The 26,481-nt window shown below is 43.3% G+C and overlaps 1 protein-coding gene across 1 annotated transcript in view; it reads right to left on the bottom strand.

The window, feature by feature from the left end:
- Positions 1–26,481, bottom strand: part of PIK3C3 (phosphatidylinositol 3-kinase catalytic subunit type 3) — a 329,375-nt gene that overhangs the window by 240,851 nt on the left and 62,043 nt on the right. The window contains exons 5-6 of the mRNA XM_033935321.1: positions 17,228–17,314; positions 16,062–16,157 (exon numbers count right to left, since the gene is read on the bottom strand). Of these exons, the coding sequence (XP_033791212.1) occupies positions 16,062–16,157; positions 17,228–17,314 (183 nt within the window). The remainder of the gene's footprint in view (positions 1–16,061; positions 16,158–17,227; positions 17,315–26,481) is intronic.

Here is a 26,481-nt window from a genome sequence, read left to right on the forward strand (position 1 = left end):
TAGAAGTTTGGGGGGCTGCAAAGATATTCTGGCTCTCACCCATAGCTCCGGTGCAACGTTTGGCCCGTAGCTTGAGGCCATCCCCCTACACACTAGAAATAGCCTGGCAGGAAAAGGCAGAGACTTTAAAGCAGTTTTACCCAGCGATAGAAAATTACTGGAGTAGTTTTTTGTTTGATTTGTGGGTTTTTCTCTCCAGTACCTCCAAGTTTTGAGGTTTTTTTGGTTTACATATCACATACACAGTATCTTACGTTCCCTACGGTTTCCATACATATCAAGTTTCAAGTTTATTTAAAATTTCTTATACTGCCTAATCAAACCTTCAAGGCGGTGTACAAAAAAAACATAACGTAACTTAACTGGAAAACTCTATTAACATCCCCCCCCACCAATATCAGGTGTCAAAATATATTGAGGAAGCAAAAAAAAACATTGCATCAAACGATCCATTCTATGGTAGATGACAAAAACCAATCAGCATATACAGGCAAGAACAAATCAAAGTCAAACAATTTAGAAATGCAAACAAGTGTTAAATCGTATATTCCCTTCATAATATTCTGAAGAAGATATTTTCAAATGGAATAATCATTAGCATAGAAAAGCATTAGCAAATAATTGCGTTTTCAGCATTTTCTCAAAATTTATCTTCCCAGTATAGAATTGTAGAATACCAGGCAGGGCATTCCAGTTTTACACCAGCCACAGACATCATTGATGCTCCAATCCTAACATGCGTAATCAGCATCCTGCCCTCCAAACTTAATTTCATCTCATTTACAGATCTAAGATCTCTTCTCGGTTTATAAATTTCACAGAGATCCTGTAATATCTTTGGAGAAACGTGGTACAATGTCTGATTGATAATTGCAAGAATCTTAAACTGCACTCTTTGTTGTATGGGTAACCAGTGCAATTTTATCAACACAGGAGTTATATGTGAACTCCTTGAAACCTCTGTGATTAATCTCGCAACAGAGATAATCAGCTTCTGCAAAGCCCTCAATTTACCTTTTGCAACTCCCAGGTAGAGTGAATTACAATAATCCACTCTACTCAGGATCAATGCTTGAACCACGCTATGAAAATCAAATGCAGGTAATATTGGTTTCAATCTAAAGAGCATTTGAAGTTGCATATAACCTACCCGGATTGATTTCAGCATTTGATTTTCCATTGTCAGACAACTATCTAAACACACTCCTAAAATAGTCATCTCCTTTTTTACTGGTAATTTCTCTCTCATAACAATCACATTCTCCAACTCAGAGATGTCTTTTCTATTTGGTTAGAGCAATACTTCACTGCTCAATGTGCTTCTCTCAGATTTCTCTGTCCCAAATGCATAGTTCTGCACATACTTCTTTCAACTCAACAAATGTTGGATGGATTAATTTTATTATTCATTTCAAAACAGAATGTTTGGGTACAGCTCCATTCCAACTGCATCTTCCATTTCTCTTTGGGTCAGACAACATGGATATACAACATATGGAAAAAGAAAGTACACAAATCATGCTCTATATGTTTTCCAACCCAACAGATGTTGGAAAACTATTATAGATGAGGTGTGAAAAATGGCAAAATAACTCGCAAAAAATTTAAAGCAATGGAATCAAATTTAGTGTCTTGTAAAACCACTGAAAAGTTACATCAAGTTTGAAAATGGACCACATTAGGTGAGAGTTCCAGAGAAATAAGCTCCCCCATAAAACCACTCCGTGTATTTCTACGGGAGAAGCGGTTCTAGCACAGCATATAAAAACTTTGATGCAATGAAAAATAGCAGTTAGGAAATTGGTCCCATGAGAACTGATGGCAGCCATTTAGTGAGCGGTGCGGGATCAGGCAGGCGTGTGAATAGTTTGCACCTGCCTTAGGTACGCCACTTTGCGGCTAGACATCAGCACAAGAAGCAGCCACCGGGATTTTTTTTTTTTAAAAAGGTACCGGGGGGGGGGGGGGGGGGGAGGGTCTGCCTACCTGGGTGCCTGGCTGTGCTCTGTCCCGGCTTACCACTAGACCACCAGAGGGGGGGACAGGGTACAGGGCAGGGGGATAGGTTACACCATTTGGTTCAGAATTTTTTTTTTCTTCTTGGCTTTTCCTCTTCTATAGTTAGGTATGTCTTATAGAGCAAAAAATATGGTATATACAGACAAGTAGAATATGATATATTCTTTATACTTTCCCCAACAGGCATCTCTCCCCATTGCTGCCACCCTGTTAGGCTGCTGGCTCTTAGTGATTCAGATGCAACGTATTTTTCGCTCCATAAGACGCACCTGACCATAAGATGCATCCTAGATTTAGAGGAAGAAAACAAGGAAAAAAACCCAAAACACCCCACATTCTGAACCAAATTCTCCCTGCCAGGCTCTGCACCCCACTCCACACTCCTTTCCAGGCTCTGCACCCTGTCCCCCCTCTCTGCCAGGCTCTTCACCCTGTCCCCCCCTCTGGTGTCTAGTGGTAGGCTAGGACAGGACAGGACAGGGCAGGGAGGCAGGTCCCATACCCCCCACGTATCCCCCAGAACCTTAAATCATCCCCATCCCCCCACATGCCCCCCAGTACCTTAAATCATCCCCCTTACACCTTTTTAATCCTACTCCCCTTGTACCTTTTTAATCATACTCCCCCGGTACCTTTTTTTTTTTTTTTTTAAACCCCCTACCTTTTTTTAATTCTTTCCTCCCTCCCTCGATGGCTCATTATTTCTGGCCAGCAAGCGCATGATTCAGGAGCGTGGAGGTCAGGGTCAAGCTTTACACGCTCCCGCTTGGGCCCGCACCACTTTCCAAATGGCTGCTGGTAGTTCTCGCGACTCCCGCGAGAACTGCAGCCAGCCATTTGGAAAGCGGCGCGGTCCCAAGTGGGAGCATGTAAAGCTTGGCCCTGACCACCGTGCTCCTGCTGCCGTACAGAGCCATACACTAGACCACCAGGCTTGGAAAAATGTTTGGTGGCGGTGGCGAAGACAGCAGTGTGGGGGGGGGGTCTTTTGGAATTGTACGGGGGCAGAGCGGCGAGCGGTACTAAAAGGTAGTGTGGCTGCAGTGCAGGGGGAGTGTTTTGCAATTATACTGGGGGAGTGGCAAGCAGTGCTGAAAGGTGGTGCAGCACAGGGGGGGGGGTTTTTGCAATTGTACAAGTGGGCCTGCGGGCAAGGTGGTGCGGCTGGTGCGCAGGGAGGGGGCTGTTGCAGCTGTGCGGGGGATTCAAATTTTGCACCTTCGCTTCATAAGATGCACCGAGATTTCCACCCACTTTTGGGTGGAAGTAAGTGTCTTATGGAGCGAAAAATACGGTATACTACATTTTCTGCGTTGTGAATTCTACAGTGAAACTTAGACACTCAACAATTTATTTTTAAAATCAGTTGCTATATATGGTAAAAATGTTTGTGGCTGAATCATATACAGTAGTTTGCTGCTGGTGCTTTGTGACCTGCCAATTAGAGGCAGAGCATCACAGCAATACCTATTGCAAGTGTAAAATCCATTATTTGATATCTGTTGACAGTGGCATCTAATGGTTTGATATATTTATTTATAAAGCTTTACACACCCTCTTCTTGGCAAACAAATTGCCATTCAAGATGTTAAACAAATATATGAAATAAAAAAGTACATAAATAATTTATTTAAAACATTTATAACCCGCTTTAAACCAAAGCAGCTGACAATTAACACACACAGCCTTCAACACGTGCGCATCATAAAAAATCCACATAGCAATAAACAATAGTCAAAATGTGGGCATCTTAACATACTCATTTTAGAAAAAGATATCATAACTGAATTAAGTGCAACTAGCAAAGAAATGCTTGTGCAAAAAGATAGGTCTTCAGTAGTTTTCTGAAGTGTAACAAATATTTCACAGAATCTCAGAATGCCTGTCAAAGTGTTCCATAATGCAGGTCCAGCAACAGAGAAAAATATTTTTTCGTTCACACATATCATGCTCTATCCCTTATGCCTGTATCAAGAAGCAAACGGTTCTCAGATCTCAATGCTCTTGATGGTCTGTACAATAGCAGACACTTAGCCAAATAGTCTGGCAAGGTATCGTAGATACCCTGTTGGACATAAAAGCAAAACTGAAAATCTGGAACAACGCACTAAAATTAAAGTGCAACATAGTAACATAGTAACATAGTGGATGACGGCAGATAAAGACCCGAATGGTCCATCCAGTCTGCCCAACCTGATTCAATTTATTATTATTTTTTTTTTTCTTCTTATCTATTTCTGGGCAAGAATCCAAAGCTTTACCCGGTACTGTGCTTGGGTTCCAACTGCCAAAATCTCTGTTAAGACTTACTCCAGCCCATCTACACCTTCCCAGCCATTGAAGCCCTCCCCTGCCCATCCTCCACCAAACGGCCATATACAGACACATGAGACGAGTCATTTCATATTTATTTTAAAAATGTATCAACCGCCTATATCAGGGATCTCAAAGTCCCTCCTTGAGGGCCGCAATCCAGTCGGGTTTTCAGGATTTCCCCAATGAATATGCATTGAAAGCAGAGCATGCACATAGATCTCATGCATATTCATTGGGGAAATCCTGAAAACCCGACTGGATTGCGGCCCTCAAGGAGGGACTTTGAGACCCCTGGCCTATATCTAGGCGGCATTACAACAATAACATGTAGTGGTTCCCAACCCTTTCCTGGAAGACCACTAGCCAAGTCAGGTTTTCAGGCTAGCCCTAATGAATATGCATGGAGTAGATTTGTATGCCTGTCACCTCCATTATATGCAAATCTCTCTCATGCATATTTAATAGGGTTATCCCAAAAACCCAAATAGCTGGTGGTCCTCCAGGTCAGGGTTGGGAACCATTGATTTAGCGTATCTACTGTGTTAAAAAAACAAAATGAAACCCATCAGAACAAAAAGGCACACTCCTAATAAAAAGTTTATGCAGAGTTTTCTCCAGAATACATTACATCTATGATTCTGAGGAACTAATTGTAAAGCACATTTGGACCCCATTCAGATAAAAGATGCTGTATGAGTCCAGATCATTATCATAATGCCTAAAGAGTAGACAGGACTGTAGTTTAATGTTTCATCTGGAAGATGAAGAGGGCTATTTGTAGGAACAAAATGGAGGTCATCAACTCCTTATCTCTGGTGTCCTGACACATTTCTGACTTGAAGTCCTGTATTATGAAAACAGTCGGCAAAGAAAGCAAAGGCATTAAGAACCACTGCAGCATGGATAGTACAGCACACAATCTCTCTCGGAGAAAAATCAGTTTTCAGCACCTGACATTTAACAGGCTTGTTCTTTGTCACAACGCTAAAAAACAAATTTATCAATCCAAGCATGACAAGTAATCTTCACTTAGGCTATTCATCACTGGTGGCAGGTAAAAAGAGCCTGTTCCATTATGCTCCATGCTGGACTGGTATCAAATAGGTGGGCATTAATTTATGAACAATTTCCTAATATCTGCAGCCTAAATAAATAAGCAAACTAATTCAACATTATTTCATCCTAACGATAACAGAAACAAGGTCAAGAGCGTGCTTATTCAAAGCAGCTATTTAACAAGTCTAATTTTTCTTAAGGATTTCACATTCCTTGAGTTACTATTAGGCTTATTTTCAAAGAGCAAAGGATCCTAACTAGATCTTTGAAAACTGAATGCCAGATTCTATAAAGAGCTCCTACACACACCAAAATTACTATTACTATTATTTCTATAGTGCTACCAGACTTACGCAGCGCTGTACAGAGTCACAAAGACAGTCCCTGATCAAAAGAGCTTACAATCTAAACAGACAAGACAGACAAAGAGGATAGAAACATAGAAAAAGACGGCAGAAAAGGGCTATAGCCCACCAAGTCTGCCCATTCCAAATACCCGCCCCCTGATTTTACTCCCTTAGGGATCCCATGTGAATATCCCATTTTCTCTTAAAATCTGACATGCTGTTGGCCTCAATCACCTGCAGTGGGAGTTTGTTCCAATGATCCACTACTCTTTCAGTGGATAAGTATTTTCTGTAGTCGCTATGGAACTTCCCTCCCCTGATTGTCATGGATACAGTTAATGGGAATGGTTAATCTGCTGGCTGGGTTGGAGGGCAAAGCCATTGTGACATCACTGAGGAGGTTGGCCCTTACTGGTAGAAAGAGGTATTATGACATCACAATCTCAGCTCTGCTTCCCAAAGACTGAAATTCTTCACACTACTACTACTACTACAAATTATTTAAATAGCACTACCAGACATAGAAATCAGTCCCTGCTCAAAAGAGCTTACAATCTAAACAGACGAGACAGACAAAGAGGATAAGAACATAAGAACATAAGCAGTGCCTCTGCCGGTCAGACCATAGGTCCATCCTGCCCAGCAGTCCGCTCCCGCGGCGGCCCAAACAGGTCACGACCTGTCTGAATCACTAGAAGGGGCTCCCTTGCCACCTTGGTATCTCGTTTAAGTCCTGCCTTCCTATCGAAGTCCTAGCCCTCCAGTTTTGCACATGCACGACCTGGTTGGTTTATACTCATTACCTGGTTAACATTCTATACTTGTGTTACATCCCAGCTCCTCCCTCAGTATCCCACGATCCCTTTATCCGTCAGGAATCTGTCCAATCCCTGTTTGAATCCTTGGACCGTACTCTGTTTGATCACTTCCTCTGGTAGTGCATTCCAAGTGTCCACGACCCTCTGGGTGAAAAAAAACTTCCTTGCATTTGTTTTGAACCTATCTCCCTTCAGTTTCTCAGAATGCCCCCTTGTATTTGCTGTCCCCTTTAGTCTGAAGAATCTGTCCCTATTCACCCTCTCTATGCCCCTCATGATCTTGAAGGTCTCTATCATATCTCCCCTGAGCCTCCTTTTCTCCAGAGAGAAGAGCCCCAGCCTTTCCAGCCTCTCGGCGTATGAGCAGTGTTCCAGCCCTCTTACCATTCTCGTTGCTCTCCTTTGGACTCTCTCAAGTACCGCCATGTCCTTCTTGAGGTGTGGCGACCAATACTGAACGCAGTATTCCAGATGCGGACGCACCATCGCTCGATACAATGGCATGATGACTTCCCGTGTTCTGGTTGTTATGCCCTTCTTTATGATGCCCAGCATCCTGTTGGCTTTTTTCGAGGCTGCTGCGCACTGTGCAGATGGCTTCAGTGATGCATCCACCAACACACCCAAGTCTCTCTCGAGTCTGCTGTCTCCCAACAATACCCCCCCCAATTTGTAGTTGAACAACGGGTTCTTTTTCCCTATATGCATGACCTTGCATTTGTCCACGTTGAAGCGCATTTGCCATTTGTTTGCCCAGTCTTCCAGCTTGTCCAGGTCCCTTTGTAGGTCCTCACACTCCTCCCTGGTCCTAACTCTGCCGCACAGTTTGGTATCGTCTGCGAATTTTATAACCTCACACTTTGCCTCCTTTTCCAGGTCATTTATGAATATGTTAAAAAGCAACGGCCCCAGCACCGATCCCTGTGGCACACCGCTCGTGACTCCCCGCCAGTCAGAAAATTGACCCTTTACTCCAACCCTCTGCAGTCTACCCGACAACCAGTGTTTGATCCATCTGTGCACATCCCCTCCCACCCCGTGGTTCCACAGCTTCTTAAGTAGCCTTTCATGTGGCACCTTGTCGAAAGCCTTCTGAAAATCGAGGTAAATGATGTCTATGGGCTCCCCATTGTCCACCCGACTGCTTATTCCCTCAAAGAAGTACAGAAGGTTCGTTAGGCACGACCTTCCCTTGCAGAATCCATGCTGGCTTGTTCTCAGTAGGCCATTCCTCTCGATGTGCTCGCAAATGGCGTCCTTGATCATAGCTTCCACCATCTTCCCATCATGGATACAGTTAAGGGGAATGGTTAATCTGTGGCTGGGTTGGAGGGCAGTGGGGAGTAGGGTTATGGATTGAAGGCTATATCAAAAAGGTGGGTTTTCAGTCTGCTTTTAAACAAGGGTAGACAAACTCGGGTAATTTATTCCAGGCACAGGGGGTAGCTAGATGAAAGGAACAAAGTCTGGAATTGGCAGTGGAGGAGAAGGGTAAAGCAAAGAGCGGCTTATTTGAGGAACAGAGTTCTCTAGGAGGTGTATAAGAAGAGAGAAGAGAGGAGAGATATTGAAGGCAGCAGAATGAACACACTTGTAGGTCAGCAATAGGAGCTTGAACTGTATGCGAAGGCGGATATAAGGAGAGGGGTGACATGAGTGTAGCGAGATTAGTAGAAGATGGGTCATGCAGCAGAGTTTTGCACTGATTGCAGGGGGGAAGAGGCAGACTTGCAGGAGACCAGTTAGAAGTAGAATGCAGTAATCTAAGCATGAGGTTATGAGAGTGTGGACAAGGGTCCTGGAAGTGTGCTCAGAGAGGAAGGTGCATATTTTGGTGTTGTTCTAGAGACAGAACCGATAGGCCTTATATAATCGAGAGAAAAAAAAACCCAAAAAACAACTCTTACTCAATTCATTAATTTGGTGGCCTGACAGGTGTCCCCCTTGCTCTTCCCAGAACTTCCCCATTCTTCTGCCGTGTCTCTGTTAGGCCTCCTGGTCCAACTCTTCTTTTCTTCACGCATGTGCTTATGTTGGCATTCGCTTCCCCTCCTCCCGGCCAGCTTACAGCCGATTGCCATGCCACATGGGAAATTAAAAAGTGCCTCCAATCACTGATTCTGCCTATGTACTGCAGCAACACCCACAATTCTACCCCAGGCCACTCCTAGGATGCCTCCAAACCAACTGCTGCCAGCCAGCCTCAGTACCAGAGCCCACTTCAAACAGGCCATAGAACTGAGGTACTCTGCTTTTCCCCAGGTGGGTTTTAATTTTTTTTCTTTTAACACTGGTTACATGTACAGTGCTGTGTGCGTCTGATAGTGCTATAGAAATAATAAAAAGTAGAAGTAGTGCTTTATATTCTTCTGGAAAACGTAATAATATCCTATTATTCCACTCTAGGAAAACTATTGTACAATCTGATTTTGGTTTGGGGGTTTTTCTCCTAAAACTCAACTGATCACTCTCAGTCTGTAGCTGCAATAGTAAAATCTAAGCTCCATAATATTGTATACAATCAACAAAAAGACATTGCATCTTGAAGTAGCTGGCTCTCAGTCCCTGAACAGGTCATTTGGAAGTATTGTGTTCAATTTTGGAGACCGTATCTGGCAAAAGATAAAACAAGACTTGAAGCGGTCCAGCGAAAAGCGACAAAGATTTTAGGGAGATTTGAACCAAAAGGCATACAAGGAGAGAAACTGGAAGACCTGAATATGTATACTCTAGAGCAGTGGTTCCCAACCCTGTCCTGGAGGACCACCAGGCCAATCGGGTTTTCAGGCTAGCCCTAATGAATATGCATGAGAGAGATTTGCATATAATGGAAGTGATAGGCATGCAAATCTGTCCCATGCATATTCATTAGGGCTAGCCTGAAAACCCGATTGGCCTGGTGGTCCTCCAGGACAGGGTTGGGAATCACTGCTCTAGAGCTGTGTTCTTCAACCTTTTTACACCTATGGACCGGCGGAAATAAAAGAATTATTTTGTGGACCGGCAAACTACTAAGAAAGAAATAAAAAACCCTGTTTCCACCCCATCTCTGCGAGCTTGGTTCCCGCAAACCATCTGATCCCATCCACATAAGCCTCAGTTATGATTTAATATTGAACGTATTTTATTAAAATATAAAAAAACAATATTCTGTACCATTGTCATTTTATAAATACAAATAATACAGAGCAAGGATCAACAAAACCCCTGTCTCCCCTCCTCTTCACATATATCCCCTCTACTATCAAGAAAACTGAATAAGCTAAATTATTACAGAATGCTACACAGAAATATCATGCTAATAGAATACCGCAGTCACACATGACAGGAATAGCGTTAGGGGAGTACAACTAGGGCAACTGCACCCTGGTCAGAGAGAGCCCTAAGCCAGCTGGAAGCTAAAGAAGCACTGCCTGGGCTTTGCGGTCCCCAGTTATGTCTAACACCAGCTCTAGCAGGATGCATATTTCAAATCCGATATAGAAATAAAATTATTTTTTTCTACCTTTTGTTGTCTGTTTTCTGCTTTCATCTTTTTTACTCTCTTCCTTCCAGCATCTGCCCCTTCCATCCACTATCTGCCCTCTCCCATATGGTATCTGTCTTCTTTCTATGCCCCTTTCCATCCAGCTTTTTTACATGATTCATTTCAGCTTCACTGCTCTCTTCATTTTTATCTCTCCTACACCAGATCTAGCATCTTTGTCCCTCTCTGCTTATTTATCTGCTGACCCCCTTCTCAGCATTAATCTCTCTACTTTCTCATTCCTGTCTCTCCCCTTTCCCTCATCTGATCTCTCCATTCCACCCTGACCCCTTCCCCTCCTCTAATCTCCCTGCCAGCTATTTCCTTTCCCTCCTCCCCCTGTCCAGCAGTAACTGCTTTCCCTTCCCTCCTCCCCTCCCAGCAGCATCTCTCCTTCCCTCCAGGTCCAGTAGCAGATGTCCCTTTATTTTCCCTTGTCCAGCAGCTTCCCAGCCTCCAACAGTGGCTTTCTCTCCTCCCAGCAGCTCTCGGTACTTGCCAGCGCAGCGATTCTCTAAGGCAGTCTTGGGTCCTTTGATGGGTCGCGCCGCCTCTGAGGAAAGAGGAAGTTGCTTCATCAAAGGCAGCTGCGACTCAGCAAAAGCCCCAAGGCTGCTGAAGTGAATCGCTGCACTGGCAAGTACGAGAGCTGCTGGGAGGGGAGAAAGCCACTGTCGGAGGCTTCTCATCATCTCGCCGGCCCTGCGGAGACCGGCAGGAAATTTCAACATGTCGATTTCGTCGGCCCAGTGCAGACTGGCAGGAATTTTCTGTGGACTGGCATCGGTCTGCGGACCGGCGGTTGAAGGAACACTGCTCTAAAGGACAGGAGGGACAGGGGAGATATGATACAGATGTTTAAATACTTAAAAGGTATTAATATAGAACCAAATCTTTTACGGAGAAAGGCAAATGGTAAAATTAGGACATAAATTGAGGTTATGATGTGGTAGACTTAGGAGTAATATTAGGAAATTCTTTTTCACGCAGAGGGTGGTGGATGCCTGGAATGACCTTCCGAGGGAGGTGGTGGAGAAGAAAACAGTGACAGAATTTAAGAGTGTGGGATGAACACAGGGGACCTCTAATCAGAAAATGAAGGTTATAATTGGAAGAACTAAGGCCGGTATTGGGCAGACTTGAACAGTTTGTGTCCTGTAAATAGTTATTTGACTTAGGATGGCTGGGGTGTGCTTTGATGGGAACCCCAGTAATTTGGGATGGTCTAGATAGGCTGGACTGAGTTTCGACGGCAACTCCAGTAATTGGAACCTAAGTACATTACTGGGTAGACTTCTACGGTCTATGACCCAGAAATATTGATGAATAAAGACAATTGAACTTAATCATGGATTTGTAGTGCATGTACCTATTGGACAGACTTGATGGACCATTTGGGTCTTTATCTGCTGTCATTTACTATGTTACTATGCAATCCTTGTTACATAGAAACATGATAGCAGATAAAGGTCAAATGGCCCATTCAGTTTGCCCATTCACAGTAACCATTATCTCTTCCTCTCTCTAAAAGATCCCATGTGCCTATCCCAGGTCCTTCTGAATTCAGACACAGTCTCTGTCTCCACCACCTCTTCTGGAGACTGTTCCATGCATCTACCACCCTTTCTGTAAAAAAGTACTCCTGAGCCTATCACCTCTTAACTTCATCCTATGCCCTCTCATTCCAGAGCTTCCCTTCAAATGAAAGAGACTCGACTCATGCGCATTTACGCCACATAGGTAATAATGCTAGCTTGTGAGCTATCCCACAAGAAGCTTTATTATCTCAGTGCAATGTTTCCAGCTGCAACTTCCACCCCCCTAAAAAAAAAATAAAAAAAATAAAAAAAATCAATAGATCCAGTTCCCCCCAAAGTAGAGCCCTGGCAATCCCTGCCCCCCCCCCCAATTAAGGTCCCCCTAAAACAAAACCCCCACCCCCAGAAACCTGACCTCTAAATGATAGCTACATGTTATAACTGCTATGAGTGCCATTTTAAGGGGCAACGCCGGAAGGGCAGGAACACCTAGGTATTTGCTTCCTACACAGTGACCCATTAGACCACCAGAAATTTAAGGTACAGCCACGGGGGTGGGAAACAACCTCTGGAGGGATTTTATTAGGAAGGGCTCAGATCAGGGAGAGGGGGGGCTAAACACTGTGGCTCTGTCCCAAACTAGACCTGATCATCCAGAAAGATGAAGCCAACCAAGGAGCTTCTAGTATCAAGCACCTATGCCCTGTTGTAGGTGCACTTAGGTAAGGTAATCACATTGCCTAAGGCAGTGTTTTTCAACCTTTTTTGGGCAAAGGCACACTTGTTTCATGAAAAAAATCACGAGGCACACCACCATTAGAAAATGTTAAAAAATTTAACTCTGTGCCTATATTGACTATATATAAAGTAATTCTCTTGAATAGGAATCAAATAAACACAAAGAAAGTATTTTATAATTACTTTATTATGAAATATTAAGTAAACAGAATAGTGAAAAATTATAAAATACTTTATTCAGTGCGAAACCTGGGCCTGTTTGGCTGAACACAAAGCTGATATTCTGGCTGGAATCGAAGAAAGACACACACGTAGCTCTTCGTCAACAGCTCTCAGTCTCTCTCTGTATTTGGTTTTTATAGCATACAAAAATAGACAAATATACCCTCCATCCTTTTTATTAAACCACAATAGCAGTAGCAGTTTTTAGCACAGGGAGCTGCGCTGAATGCCCAGCGCTGCTCTTGACGCTCATAGGCTCCCTGCGCTAAAAACCACTATTGCGGTTTAGTAAAAGGTGACCATATTGTAAAATATAGACAGCAGATATAAATTCAGAACTGTGCATAGTAAGTGAAGGGAAGTTTTCATCTCTGAGAATTTACCCAGTTAACTATTAAGTTATTTGGGCAAATTCCTTTGAAAACTGTGGTAATACTGCCTCCACTTTGCTAAATTTAAAATAAAATCATTTTTCCTACCTTGTCTGGTGATTTCTGGTTGCACTTTCTTCTTCTGACTGTACATCCAATCTTTCTTCCCTTCTATCAGCCTGTATGCTTTCTCTCCTCCACACCTCATTCCCTCCCCCAACTTTTTCTTCCTCTCTTCCTGACCTTTCTTTCTTTTTTTCTGTTTCTCTTCTTTCCTTCTGTTTCCCTGCCTGCCCCCTTTCTTTCTTTCTCCCTGCCGTTCCCCAAGCCACTGCCACTGCCGCTGCCATCGGGGAACAGGACCCACCAATGGATAACAGGCCCCAAAGCCAATGCCGACGCATGCTCTCCCTGACGTCAATTCTGCAATCGGAGAGGAAGTTCCGCCCAGCCAGGCAGCGAGAAGAAGACTTATCGGCTCGATAGATTAGATCGCCAAGACAAAGTGAGTCCTGGGTGATCGACCCACTTTGCCTTGGCGAGCTACTGGCGCCCCTGCCTCGGGCCCCCTGTCAGCTCCGGGCCCCTGAATGCAGGACTGGTAGTACTGCCCTGATGGCGGCCCTGCGGCACACCAGGCAACATCTCGCGGCACACTAGTGTGCCGCGGAACAGCGGTTGAAAAACACTGGCCTAAGGGTTAACGAACATCTGGCCTAACCTACACCATCTGCTGGAAGCAGAGAAATTCTCACAAGTATCAGGGCTGCACCAGCATTATCCTGGTGGTGATATTTATTTGCAGAATTTATAGCTTACACATTCAGAACTCATCACAGCAGGATGTACAATTAGTAAAAATAACCATTAAGAGAAGCAAATATCACTGAAATGTCAGTGTTCTCTGTCTCTGTTTGTTGGCTGGGGTGCATAACCCACTTGTCTGTTCTGGCGTGATAAGGAATGGCATTTTATAACACTTATTACATTTTTAGCACATGCTAAAATATTTCTAGCACTAGTGTTTAAGCCCGTTAAATAAACAGGTGCTAGTAATGCCTCTTTCCCTCACATGTCCCCTATTTTCAGCCCCAGCTCCAAACTCCTTTATTATCCACCCCCCCCAGCCCCGTTGTCCCATCTTTTCCCTTTCAGTTTCTAGCCCTAGTCCCCTTTTTCTCAGATGTCCCTGGTGCCTATCCATCACCGAGAAGCCGCACCCTTCCCTGCCACAAATGGAAGCGTCCCTTTCCCCCTCTGGTTTCGGCAGAAGTTTAGAAACAGCTGCGACTGAAGGGCCTGGAGCTTTCAAACTGCTGTGCCAAACGTCCATCCTCCTCTCCAAAAGCTTGTGCATGACACCCCCCCCCCCCCATTTTCTCGGCTCTGTCCCACCTCACCCCGCCGTGCGCTGACTCTGCCAGACCTGTGCACACACTGTGTGCAGATGTTTCTGTTTGGGGGAGTCATCCTGGACCGCACCCTGACCTTCGATGACCATACCAGCGCCCAGGTGAAAAAATGTTTCTGCACCCTCTGGAAACTGCGCACCATCAAACGTTACTTCGACCACCTAGCCTTCCGACTACTCGTTCAATCTCTGGTATTAAGCATATTAGACTACTGCAACATCATTTACCTGGGATCCTATAAAAATACCATCAAACGTCTAAGAATAGTCCAAAATGCGGCCGTCCGCCTCATTTACGATCTCAAAAAATACGACCATGTTAGCCCCTACTACACCAAACTCCACTGGCTTCCAGTAGAGGCAAGGATCATCTTTAAGTTCGCCTGCCTCTGCTTCAAAACTTTAACAGGCTCTTCCCCAATTTACCTGTCTGAGCACCTTGAAATAGCAGGCCCCTCTCGCACACGAAACGCCTACCTATTCACCTTTCCCTCCCTAAAAGGCTGCCTCTACAAGAGATTTATTGATAGAACCCTAGCATTCCAAGCGGGCAAATGGAACAATTGCCTAACCGCCCTCATCTCCAACTCTCCGCCCTACCACATGTTCAAGAAGTCACTAAAAACCTACCTCTTCGATAAATTCCGCTAGCTCTCCCTTCCCTCCTTCCCTGCCCCCCTCCCCGACCTCGATATGCCTCCAAACTCTCTGACTTCGCCCTTCTTGCCAAGCCACTTATGGCCTCTCTTAATCAATCTCTGTTTTATCTAATTGTCCTGTCTCTGTCAGGCCTCCATATTATATGCCTTTTCATTGCCATATATGTAACATCACTGTAAATGTACAGTCTCTTCTTTTGTTAACCGCATTGAACTTCCATGGTATTGCGGTATACAAGAATAAAGTTATTATTATTATTATTAGCGCTACCCTGCCTCCTCCTCAGACAGATCAGCCTACTACGCATGCGTGGCACAAAGACGGATGCATGAAATTTGAAATGCGCATGTGTGCTAAGGGTTTTATTATTATGGATAAGTTTTATTGCACAACCCTATTTTATTTTTAAAAAAAATAAAAAATTGGCATTCATTTTCAAATGGTTCTCTATCATTGTCCTTTTATCCCTTTTAGCTGAAAGAAATTTTTCTGTTTCCATCCTCAAATATGCCTTCCAATTCTATGCTATCCTTACTACCTTTCTCTTTCCCTGCTCTATATCCATTACCTCTAGAAAAATACAGTAGAGCTAGGTAACTACTTCGTGTTGCTGAACCCAGCCATATTTCAATTTCTACATTTTGGGTTCTTTGTACAATACCAAAGGAACAGAGACAAACATACACCAAATAATGTCGTCAAAACACAAAATCAACTTCATTAAATGTATTTTGTCTCTCCACTATCATCAAATAACGTAACAAGAGAGTCCAACTAAATTAACAATATAAAACTTTACAATTGTTTGGAGTTTCATTAAACTCTGTGATCCTGAACTGCAGTGCTTGACTGGCTGGCTTTTGTAATCTTATAGCTTTTCGGGTTCGATTTGCACTTTATGTATAAAAGCATCTGCCAGAGACAGCTGTCTGTTGCTTGCTCACTAGGAAATGCTTCATTTAGTCAGGAAATTGCCATTTTAAGGCGATTGCTTCTTTTTGCATTTTTAAAAAGGAATACAGTTTTCTTCAAGCCTTACCTTCTCATAGTAAACTATTCCATATTCTTTATCGTCACACTTAACACAAGGAAACTCTACCATCAAGTACATAAAATTAGAGCTTCGCTTCTCACTCTGTAATGAAAAGGAAAGAGGCATGGATGCAGTCTGAATATTAAAGGAGACAAAGTCAATCACAAGTAGTCTCTTAATTGAATAATAACCCTAGTTAAGTCCCATGTCAGATACATCAAATCACTGAATGCTGCTGCAATTCATATCATGAATTATAAATAACTTAATATTGTGTTACATTCTTCTTGTAATTGTTATGCCAGTTATTTATAATATCACATTCTATTTGAATGGTTCTGACTTCTTTTAATAAAGCAAAATGAATTATATGTAATGACAGGTAAATAAGTTATGTTCATCCTCTTAAATTTGAGGCTGAGGGTATGATTTTTACTCTTAAGGGAAGAGAGTGTGTGTGTATGTTTCATTTGATTCTACTATATATATATATATATATATATATATATATATATATATATATATATATATATATATATATATATATACACACACACACATATACATATACCTCCATCTATCTATCTATCTCCTTATCTTTGCCAACTTCAATTTTTAGCTCAGAGATATTAATCGAAAAAAATAGAACTGCAAATGGAAGATGATGAAATGCATGTTTGCTTGTCGACTATCAAGCTGCGTTTTGAGTTAATTTGCACTCAAAAACAAGTACATCCATCGCATTGATTAGCAATTCTATCCACTTTAGTTTCACTGTTGTTACAATTACCCCATATATAGCTTAAATAACTTTAAATAAATAACCCTCAAATGTAATTTTTGGTTGGTTTTTGCAATTTTATAATTTCAAATTTTTATGTGCCATAAAAAGCATTTGCTCCGTTTAGTTTGTCAAAGCTAAAAATGTTTGAAAGACACTGTCTTATATCAAAGATAAATTGGATCAGCCCAGCATGCCAAACCAAATTCAACATATTAAGTGTTGGGCATAAAAAGGACATTTTATTTCATCAGTGAAACTGAGGTTTTTATCAGGCAGGATCTTCACCAAGGTAATCAGCCAGTCATCACAATGGAAGACAAAAGGTAGTAAAGGCATCAGCACTTTATCCAGAACACTTGGAGAGGTTGAGATGTACATAATGACCTACCTCATTGATCATTTCAATTTCTCTAAATGTCAGTCGGTCGAGCCAGTCTACTTTTACCATGTGACCTTGTCGATGAGCCTTTGTGAGCTACAAATAGAGAAAAAAACATACGTATAATAGAATAGTTAGACATCCAGCTGCCAAAAATGAGGGGACTCTTGAGCAAAACACTTCAAATTGAAAATAACAATATCATAGTTATTATAGTCTCTGACAGATTGTATAAAAATGTACTAAAAACTTCTAGCAACTCACAGGAACATAAAATAGAAATGCACTATAAATGTAATATATTTTCAGTATTTTGGATATCATTTTGGAAAGTTAATTTTGAAATACTAACGGCCTCTTTTACAAAGACGCGCTTAACGGCCCCAAAGCCCATAGAGATTTAAAGGGCTTCGGGGCTGTTGCCGCGCGGCTTTGTAAAAGAGGCCGTAAGCTAACCAAAGAAAATTACTGCTACTAATTACAAAAGAAACAATTGAAGACTAACATTCTTTTGTTAAGATTAAAATTGATTTTTCCCTTTACCCTTGTTATTATCTTTAAGGACGTAATAGGACAGAGTACGGTACTGGATTTCAAGAAAGGATTGGACGATTTCCTGCTGGAAAAAGGGATAGAGGGGTATTGATAGGGAGCTACTGCGCAGGTCCTGGACCTGTTGGGCCGCCGCGTGAGCGGACTGCTGGGCACGATGGCCCTCGGGTCTGACCCAGTGGAGGCATTGCTCATGTTCTTATGTTCTTTCAAAATTGTATTTCTCTCCACTATCTTTTTGTCTCATGTAAGTAAAGTTATGTCATTAATAGTTTGTTAACTGGACCCCTTTTTAAAATTTTTATTGTAAAACACTTAGAATATATGATTAGAGTTTTATCAAATTTTTAATAAACTTGAATCTTGAAACAGTGGGATAGATGTTAATATAAAATGGAGGCTTTTTCCTTTCCTCTGGAGAGAGATCTGGAAAATGACTAAGGATTTTGATGAAACTAGGCCAATCTACAACAAAGTTTGGCGTGAGAAGTGAATTAACTAGGTCTGGAGTTTGGCAATATTCATTTAGGGGATCAAAAGGAGGATTTTTAACTGGTTCCCACCTCCCCCTGCAGGCAATTGGTCAGACATTCCTAAGGAAGCATAGTCGGCCAACAGACTGCAGAGAAAAACAGATTGCTAAGGCACTCTTCCTCTGTAGGTAATGCTCCAGCCTCCACTTGCAGACCATTGGCCAGTCATTCCTAAAGCTTGGAACGCAAGCACCTGAGTGAGGTTTAGAATGCATTGAGAAAGACTGTTGGGAGGAGGTGAGGAAGTGACACCACAAAGCATAGTCGCTTAATTTGTGAGCTCCAACGGAGCTTTTGTAAATTGTGATGGATAGAATCTTGCTCTACTAGTGGCTGTTTCAGTAGAGAATGGTGACTTGGAAGAAACTAGAGAAATATAAAATTACTGGTCATTCCGGATATAATTGAGCGATGGTACCTCGGAGAAAATAAAGATAGTGCTGGCTCAGCCAGAGTTGGATGAGGCCCTAAATCAGTCCCGAAGATGCTGAAACTTCAAAGAAAACCACACAAACATGGTTTAGAGAGCTAAAGGAAGAAATAGTTGAGGTCCAGAGACCATAGTTCCTTTAAGAGCTAATCTCAGTCTGGGGCCCTCCAGAGGACCGGGTCCCAGAGATATTATTGCTTGTTTTGGAGATTATCCCCGAGGTGGCGAGGCAGGATATAAGATGGCATTTTTATGACATGACCTTATCATATAAAGAGATTATGTCCTTAGCTTGATAATATCTTTTCCAGTGGATAGGTGAAACATTCTAGACATGTGGGTTATCTCTCAATGGCCGCATGCCATATGCAGAAGAAATCCACTCCAGATTTTTTCCGTGACTCTCCTCTACTTCACTGGAAGCTCTAGCACTACTTGTAGTTTGTACCCAAGCACCAAGAGCTCCAACACAGAATGTAAAGTAGGGTCACCAAGGGGAACATTCCCAAGAATCAACTGTTCTGCTCAAAAAGGAACATTAGAATAACAAACAGCTAATAGCCAACCACAGCACTAAAGGAACTCAGGAAGTACCCCTGCATGCATTGTGAACATACTTACCTAATTCTTTAAGGCACAAAAGGGCTGGCTGGCATCCAAGAAACAAACTTGGATACGCATACACAGAATAAGAACAGTGGCAGAAGCAGGAAGAATAGGGCGCGAGTCTAGAATGTCTCACCTATCTACTGGAAAAGATACTATCAAGGTAAGGACATAATCTCTTTTTTCCAATGCAATAGGTGAGACATTCTAGACATGTGTGATATACAAAATAAGTCCCAAAACTCTAGGGCAGGCTGACTGTGCCGACCCTCAACATACAGAGCCTTGGCTTACCGCCATATCCACTCTGTAAAATTTGGCAAACATATGCAGAGTGGACCAAGTAGATACCCTACAAATCTCCTCAGGAGAGATCACCCTAGCCTCGGCTCATTAGGCGGCCATACTTCTGGTAGAATGAGCCTTAACCGTAAAGAATGTAGGCTGACTAAATAGTCTTATGGATCCATTTGGAAAGGTGGCTTTGAAAGTTGGGGTACCCCGCTTTGAAGTATGAGACAGCACAAAAGATGGTCAGAAAGGCAAAACTCATTTGAGAATTCTAAATAGTGCAGAAGAACTCTGCGGACATCCAACTGCTGCAAAAGGTGGTCCTGTTTCTCAGAACCAGAAGGCTGAAAACAGGCAAACACACTTCTTGAACAACATGGAATGCTGACACCATCTTCGGCAGGAACTTTCGGAGAGAGATCCCCATCTCTGAGATCTGCAGGAAAGGCCCTCCACAAGACAGAGCCTAGAGTTCTGAGACACAGCTCGCTGAAGGGCGACCAGAAAAAATGCCTATAGCATGAGGTCCAAAAGATATGCATCTGTCAGAGATTCAAATGGAGTCTTGGGTAGGCCAGAGCCAAGTTAAGGTCCCACAAAGGGAACAGCAATTTAATTGGTTATCCAATGCGAAGAGCACCTTTCAGAAATCTGGCCACATCACGGTGAGACGCAAGCAAAGGACAACAGTTTTGGGCTCTGAACCAAAAGAACTCAGTGAGATGAACCCGAACAGAAACTACGATGAGGCCCTTATCAAGTCTGCACATGCGTCGGGATCGCTACAAAGTGATCTGTGCCGTCAGATGGGGACATGCCTCCGATCGCCTCCATTTGAATATTCCCCCTTCGTGAATTGTTGGCCTGCTGCGGATCGGCCACAGAGAGGCAGGTTAGTGAATCTAGCCCTAATTCCTAAACCAATGGTGGAAACCTCAATAAGGTGTAAAACAGACAGCAGAACAGGTTTCAGACTTAACGCATGGGAAATTTAAACAAAACAGCCAAGAATAACTAATTTACAGAAATTAAGTAACAGATTGAGGGAAGATAAGCAAGGGCAAAGTTATGTCTTCAAGGACTACAAAGATGAGATTGCATGGCACAGATATTGTGAGATAGATGGCATCACCATATTCATGCAATGAGCTATGAAAATGCAGATAGTGGGTAAAATAACATAAAAGTGGGAGATTAAAAAGGAAAACAAATGATTTTTCCCTATAGCAAGGATGGAGAGGAATACATTTTTAAGTGCCTACAAAAAAATAACTGATCTGAAACCACGGGACTTTGGCAAACTGAGTGAAAATGTAATAAAAATGAAATAAGCCCAAATCTAAACATCTCTATCCAAATAAACTCTGAGTACAGTGAGAAATAAATCATATCATTTGGGTAATTTTAATTAAGAGAAAACAAGCAGTCTTGGCAAAGCAAAAGACATAAGAATTAAAGACAGTGATAACTCATACACAACTCCTGGCTTCTTGGTGGGAGCAGAGGACAAGGTGATAATGGTTTTTTTTTTTTGGGGGGGGGGTTTCATGATGACTGAAGACAAAAATGGAAAAAGAAAATTAAAGTATAAAAGACAATTAAACCAGCAGTGCCTCCTAATGCCAAATATAAACTTGGATAAAATGTCTTATATCACCCTCAAAAGAATTCTTTTCTATGTCCTTGCACTGAATTATCTTTACATTTGAAGTATGAAGCTGCCAGATTTATCTTTTTTCTGCCGTACATCTCTGAAATTGCTACACATTGAACTTTATTCTATTATTTTATTCTTTACTAGTCTTTAAGCCCGATACATTAACGGGTGCTAGAATAGATGTGTCTGTCTGTCTTTCTCTCTCTCTCCTTGGCTGCTTTGTCTCTTTCCTCGGTTGTCCAGCACCACCCCTTGCCTGCTCCCCCTGTCCAACAGTAGCTCTTCTCCCTTCGTTTTACTTCCCCCTTATCCAGCAGTACCTCTTTCCTGCTCCCCCTGTCCAGCAGTAAACCTTCTTCTTTCCCTGCTCCCCCTGTCCAGCATCCCCCTTTCCCTCTCCCCCTCCCCCCTTTCCCTCTCCCCCTCCACTTCTTACCAGCATGATACAAACCGCCGCTTCTTACCACCTCGCAGTGCAGTGAGACACCTCACAGTCGTTGCCGACACAAACTGTCACTGAATTCTAAGCTGCACATGCCGCAAGCTGCCCCAAGCCGCCCTACGCGCCACAAGCCCGCCTCCAATCGAATTCGGCACGGAGGAACATGACTTTGTAAGTGTGCATGTGCGCTTAGGGGTTTTATTATAGAGGATTCCATTTGATCTAGTCTCCTCTGCTCGCAACCTTGGAGTCATCTTTGATTCCGACCTCTAATTTTCTACACACATCCAACAAAATGCTAAGACCTGTCGCTTCTATCTCTTCAATATCACCAAAATTCACCCCTTCCTGTCTGAGCACACTACCCGGACCCTTGTCCATGCTCTCATAACCTCACGCTTGGATTACTTCAATCTAACTGGTCTCCCGCAGTGTCGCCTCTCCCCGTCGCAATCTGAGCAAAACTCTGCTGCATGACTCATCTTCTACCAGCCTCGCTACACTCATGTCATCACTCTCCTTAAATCACTTCATTGGCTTCCTTATCTGCTTTCACATACAGTTCAAGCTCCTATTGCTGACCTACAAGTGTGTTCATTCTGCTGCCATCAATCTCTCTCCTTATACACCTCCCAGAGAACTCCGTTCCTCAAATAAGCTGCTCTTAGCTTTACCCTTCTCCTCCACTGCCAATTCCAGACTTTGTTCCTTTCATCTAGCTGCACCCTATGCCTGGAATAAATTACCTGAATTTGTCCGCCAAGCCCCTTCCCTTGTTTAAAAGCAGACTGAAAACCCACCTTTTTGATATGGCCTTCAATCCTTAACCCTACTCCTCTGTCCTTCAACCCAGTCAGCTGATTAACCGTTCCCCTTAACTGTATCCATGATATCCGGTTTGTCTGTCTTGTTTGTTTAGATTGTTAACTCTTTTGAGAAGGGACTGTTTTCTTCTTCTTTGCGACTCTGTATAGCGCTGCGTGCAAATAATTAGTAGTAGTAGTAGTTAATCTATACAGACTAATACCACAAAAAAAGGAATTAACGGAAAACCGTCTCTATTTGTATTTTTACTATTGATTTTAATTATGAATGTATCAAGTATACACTGTCTCGAGTGTTAGAGTGGCAGTATATAAATATTAAAATCTTTAAAAAAAAAAAAAATCATCCCCACCCACACTTTTAGAAAGCCACACTAGCAGCTACTGCTGCAGTAACTGCCTCAAAGCCCATAGGGATATCAACCGGCCCACCTGCCTTGGCTGAAGGGTCCCACACAGTGGTGTGAGAATGTTTCTACTTGGGAGGCTTCAACACTTTAATCACCACTGGCGGAACCGAGTGCTGAGCTATCTGACCTGAGGAGACAGGAGAAGATATCGCAGCAGATGGTGTCGAAGCAAGAGCCGCTCCAAACGACGAAGTTCTGATGAGGCTCAAGGTGGAAGCAGTAGAGGCAAAGGCTTCGACGGGGGGTCAAGGCCGAAGACGCATTCGATGTCGAGGGATTAGTAGACTCCTATCGCGAAGAGGCTATCTACCAGGATGCAACGACGCTTAAAAACACGAGGCTTAAGTGTTTGGCAAGGCAGGCACGAGGTAGGATGATGCTTCGGCCCAAGGCACTTGAGGCAGCGTACGTGAGGTTCCGTAAGAGATATCGTGCGCTTGCACTTGCAACACCGTTTGAAACCAGTAACAGGCCGGGGCATAGACAAAAAGACAGCCGAAGCAAAGTCGAAGCCCGCGGGCTGCAGCCGAGCGGCCTGTACCGGACGAACAAACGGAAACAATTTTTTTTTTTTTTTTTTAAAGAAAGAAAAGTAAAAACACAGCGATTCGTGAGAAAAAGAAAACACAAACCGCGGTGAGAGAAGGCACGAACATATGAAGTTACCTAAGAGAGCCAAAAAGACGGACTTCTCGGCTGAGGAGTCGGGCCCTGTGCACTGGGCGGGAAGGCACTCGCGCATGCGCAGTGCAGGCGACTCGAAACTTCTAGTTTCTTCAAGCAAGTCTGCTTGTGAAGCGTCCGCATCGAGGCTCCGTCGGATGACGTCACCCATATGTGAGAATAACTGTCTGCTTGTCCTAGGATAAAGGTTTTTAGCGCAGGCCGGCACACAGAATGCTCTGCGCTGGTCCCAACACTTGTAGAGCTCTTATGAGTGTCGGGAGCAGCGCAAAGAATTCAGCAACCGGCCTGCACTAAAAACTGCTATTGCAGTTTTGTAAAGGGGGGGGGTGTTAGTGCCCATCCCCTCCCGTTTGTTTTGTAATTTGCTAAAGCAGAGAGATTTCAGTTGAAAATATTTCCTCAGCATCAAAAAAAAAAAAAAAAAAAAAAAAGAGCCTGAAATGAAGACATTACAAGAACCATACAAGCTAAACTGCAACTTAGGCCCCGTTTTACTAAGGTGTGCTAATCGATTTATCACGCGCTAAACGCTAACACGTGCATGTTAGTCTATGGATGCATTAGCGATTAGCACGCTCTAATCAGTTAGCGCACCTTATTGAAAACAGGGAGTTAGTGTTATATTAGTAAGTATTAAAAGAAGCAGTCAAAGTGAAACAGTTAAATTATACTGAAGGTTTTACAAAAAAAAAAAGGAAAAAGCTATTCGTTTGAGCTTGCAAATCCATTCCAAATCTGCCATCCAACTCTCACTGGTCAAGCTCATCCACTAGAAGGTTAGATTTTTTTTTTTTTATTCTGTGAAAAACATGCAGGTTTTCAAAATTCAGTGCAGACAGACCTTCTTTCCATGTTACTTACTTCCTCCAGATGCTCCTTGTGTGGTTCCTACATCAAAGAGAGTTTAATAAGGCTATAGCATTGCAAATTTCAAATATATTATGGACCACACACACCTCAGAGTTGTAGCAGATTATTGAAAACTCCCTAGGTGCAATGATTTACAGATGATTTAAATGCGTATACATAACATTCAACCTAATATGCACATAAAGCGACTTACCATAGAAATGTATTCAGGATAAATGCATATAAATACGGACTGATTTTAAGTCTACACTAGAACATTATTTCCTTAAAGCACAGACACAATGAAAAGCAGAAGAGTATGGGGACAAACATTATTCTTACAAACAGGTCTTAATAGCGCTGTCTATCCTTCCCCCAAAAAAGTAAACAACTTCACACCTAAAGAAAATAAAACGGCCTCTAGAAAAAGCATTTTAATAGATATGTTCAGTCATGATCATTTGTAATTATGCTTGCATAAGTAATTTGGACTACTACTATTATTTATTATTTCTATAGCGCTGAAAGGCATACACAGCACTGTACATTTTAACATACAGTAGAAAGTCCCTGCTCTGAAGAGCTTACAATCTAATTTAAACAGGACATTTCAGAGTTGGGGAGGTTATAGTGGGTATAGGTATCTTGACAGCAGTGAGAGGGAGTTAAGAGTTGAAAGCAGTTTCAAAAAAGTGGGCCTTTAGCTTGGATTTGAACACTGCCAGGGATGGAGCACGACATATTGTAAATGTAAATAAGGAAAATTTATGTCTTACCTAATTTTATTTCCTTTTATCCTACTAGATCAGTCTAGAACAGTGGTCTCAAACTCGCGGCCCCCCCACGTACTATTTTGAGGCCCTCGGTATGTTTATCGTAATCACAAAAGTAAAATAAAAGTTTCTTGATCATATGTCTCTTTAGCTATAAATGACAATATTATTATTAAGACTTAGCCAAAAGGAAAGATTTATAAAGAGTTTTACCTCATGCAAAATTGTTATTTCTTTAATAAGACATTAACTATTTTTTTTTGCGGCCCTCCATGTACCTACAAATTCAAAATGTGGCCCTGCAAAGGGTTTGAGTTTGAGACCACTGGTCTAGAACCTGTGGGCTATGTCCATCAACCAGCAGAAGGAAATAGAGTAAAAAAGTACCGTATTTTCACATAGATAACGCGCACCCGTGTAAAACGCACACACTGGTATAGCGCGCAAAAAACACAAATTTATGTACAGAAATTTTTATATACCGCGCACACCCGTATACCGCGCATGCTGCCCGACTCTCCCGTTGCCGCCTGACTCTCCTTTCGCCGGCCCCGACTCTCCTCTGGCCACCCCGACTCTCCTTTCGCCCGCCCGACTCTCCTCTCCCCCTTGAAGTCCTGTCCCCACCCTGAAAGCCTGATGCCCCCCCCCCGACGTCCGATTCACCCCCCCAGGACCGCTCGCACCCCCACCCCGAAGGACCGCTCGCAGGCACTCGCACCCCCACCCCGAAGGACCGCTCGCACGCACTCCCACCCGCACCCGCACCCCCACCCTGAAGGACCGCTCGCACCCCCACAGCCTCCCGACCCCCCCATCATGTAGAAGCTCCTACCGGTGTCCTGCCGATTCCTCTTAGCGGTCCCGACTCCCCGACACGATCGGGGCAAGAGGGAGCTCAAGCCCTCTTGCCCCAGCCAACCGCGGCACCCCCGACATGATCGGGGCAAGAGGGAGCTCAAGCCCTCTTGCCCCCCCGACTCCCCGACACGATCGGGGCAAAAGGGAGCCCAAGTCCTCCTGGCTCTTGCGAAACCCCCCCCCCCCGCTAGTTGTTCGGGCCAGGAGGGAGCCCAAACCCTCCTGGCCACGGCGACCCCCTACCCCCACCCCGCACTACATTACGGGCAGGAGGGATCCCAGGCCCTCCTGCCCTCGACGCAAACCCCCCTCCCCCCAACGACCACCCCCCCCCCAAGAACCTCCGAC

This window comes from Geotrypetes seraphini, chromosome 1 (genome assembly GCF_902459505.1).
Source record: "Geotrypetes seraphini chromosome 1, aGeoSer1.1, whole genome shotgun sequence".
In the NCBI taxonomy this organism is placed as follows: Eukaryota; Metazoa; Chordata; class Amphibia; order Gymnophiona; family Dermophiidae; genus Geotrypetes; species Geotrypetes seraphini.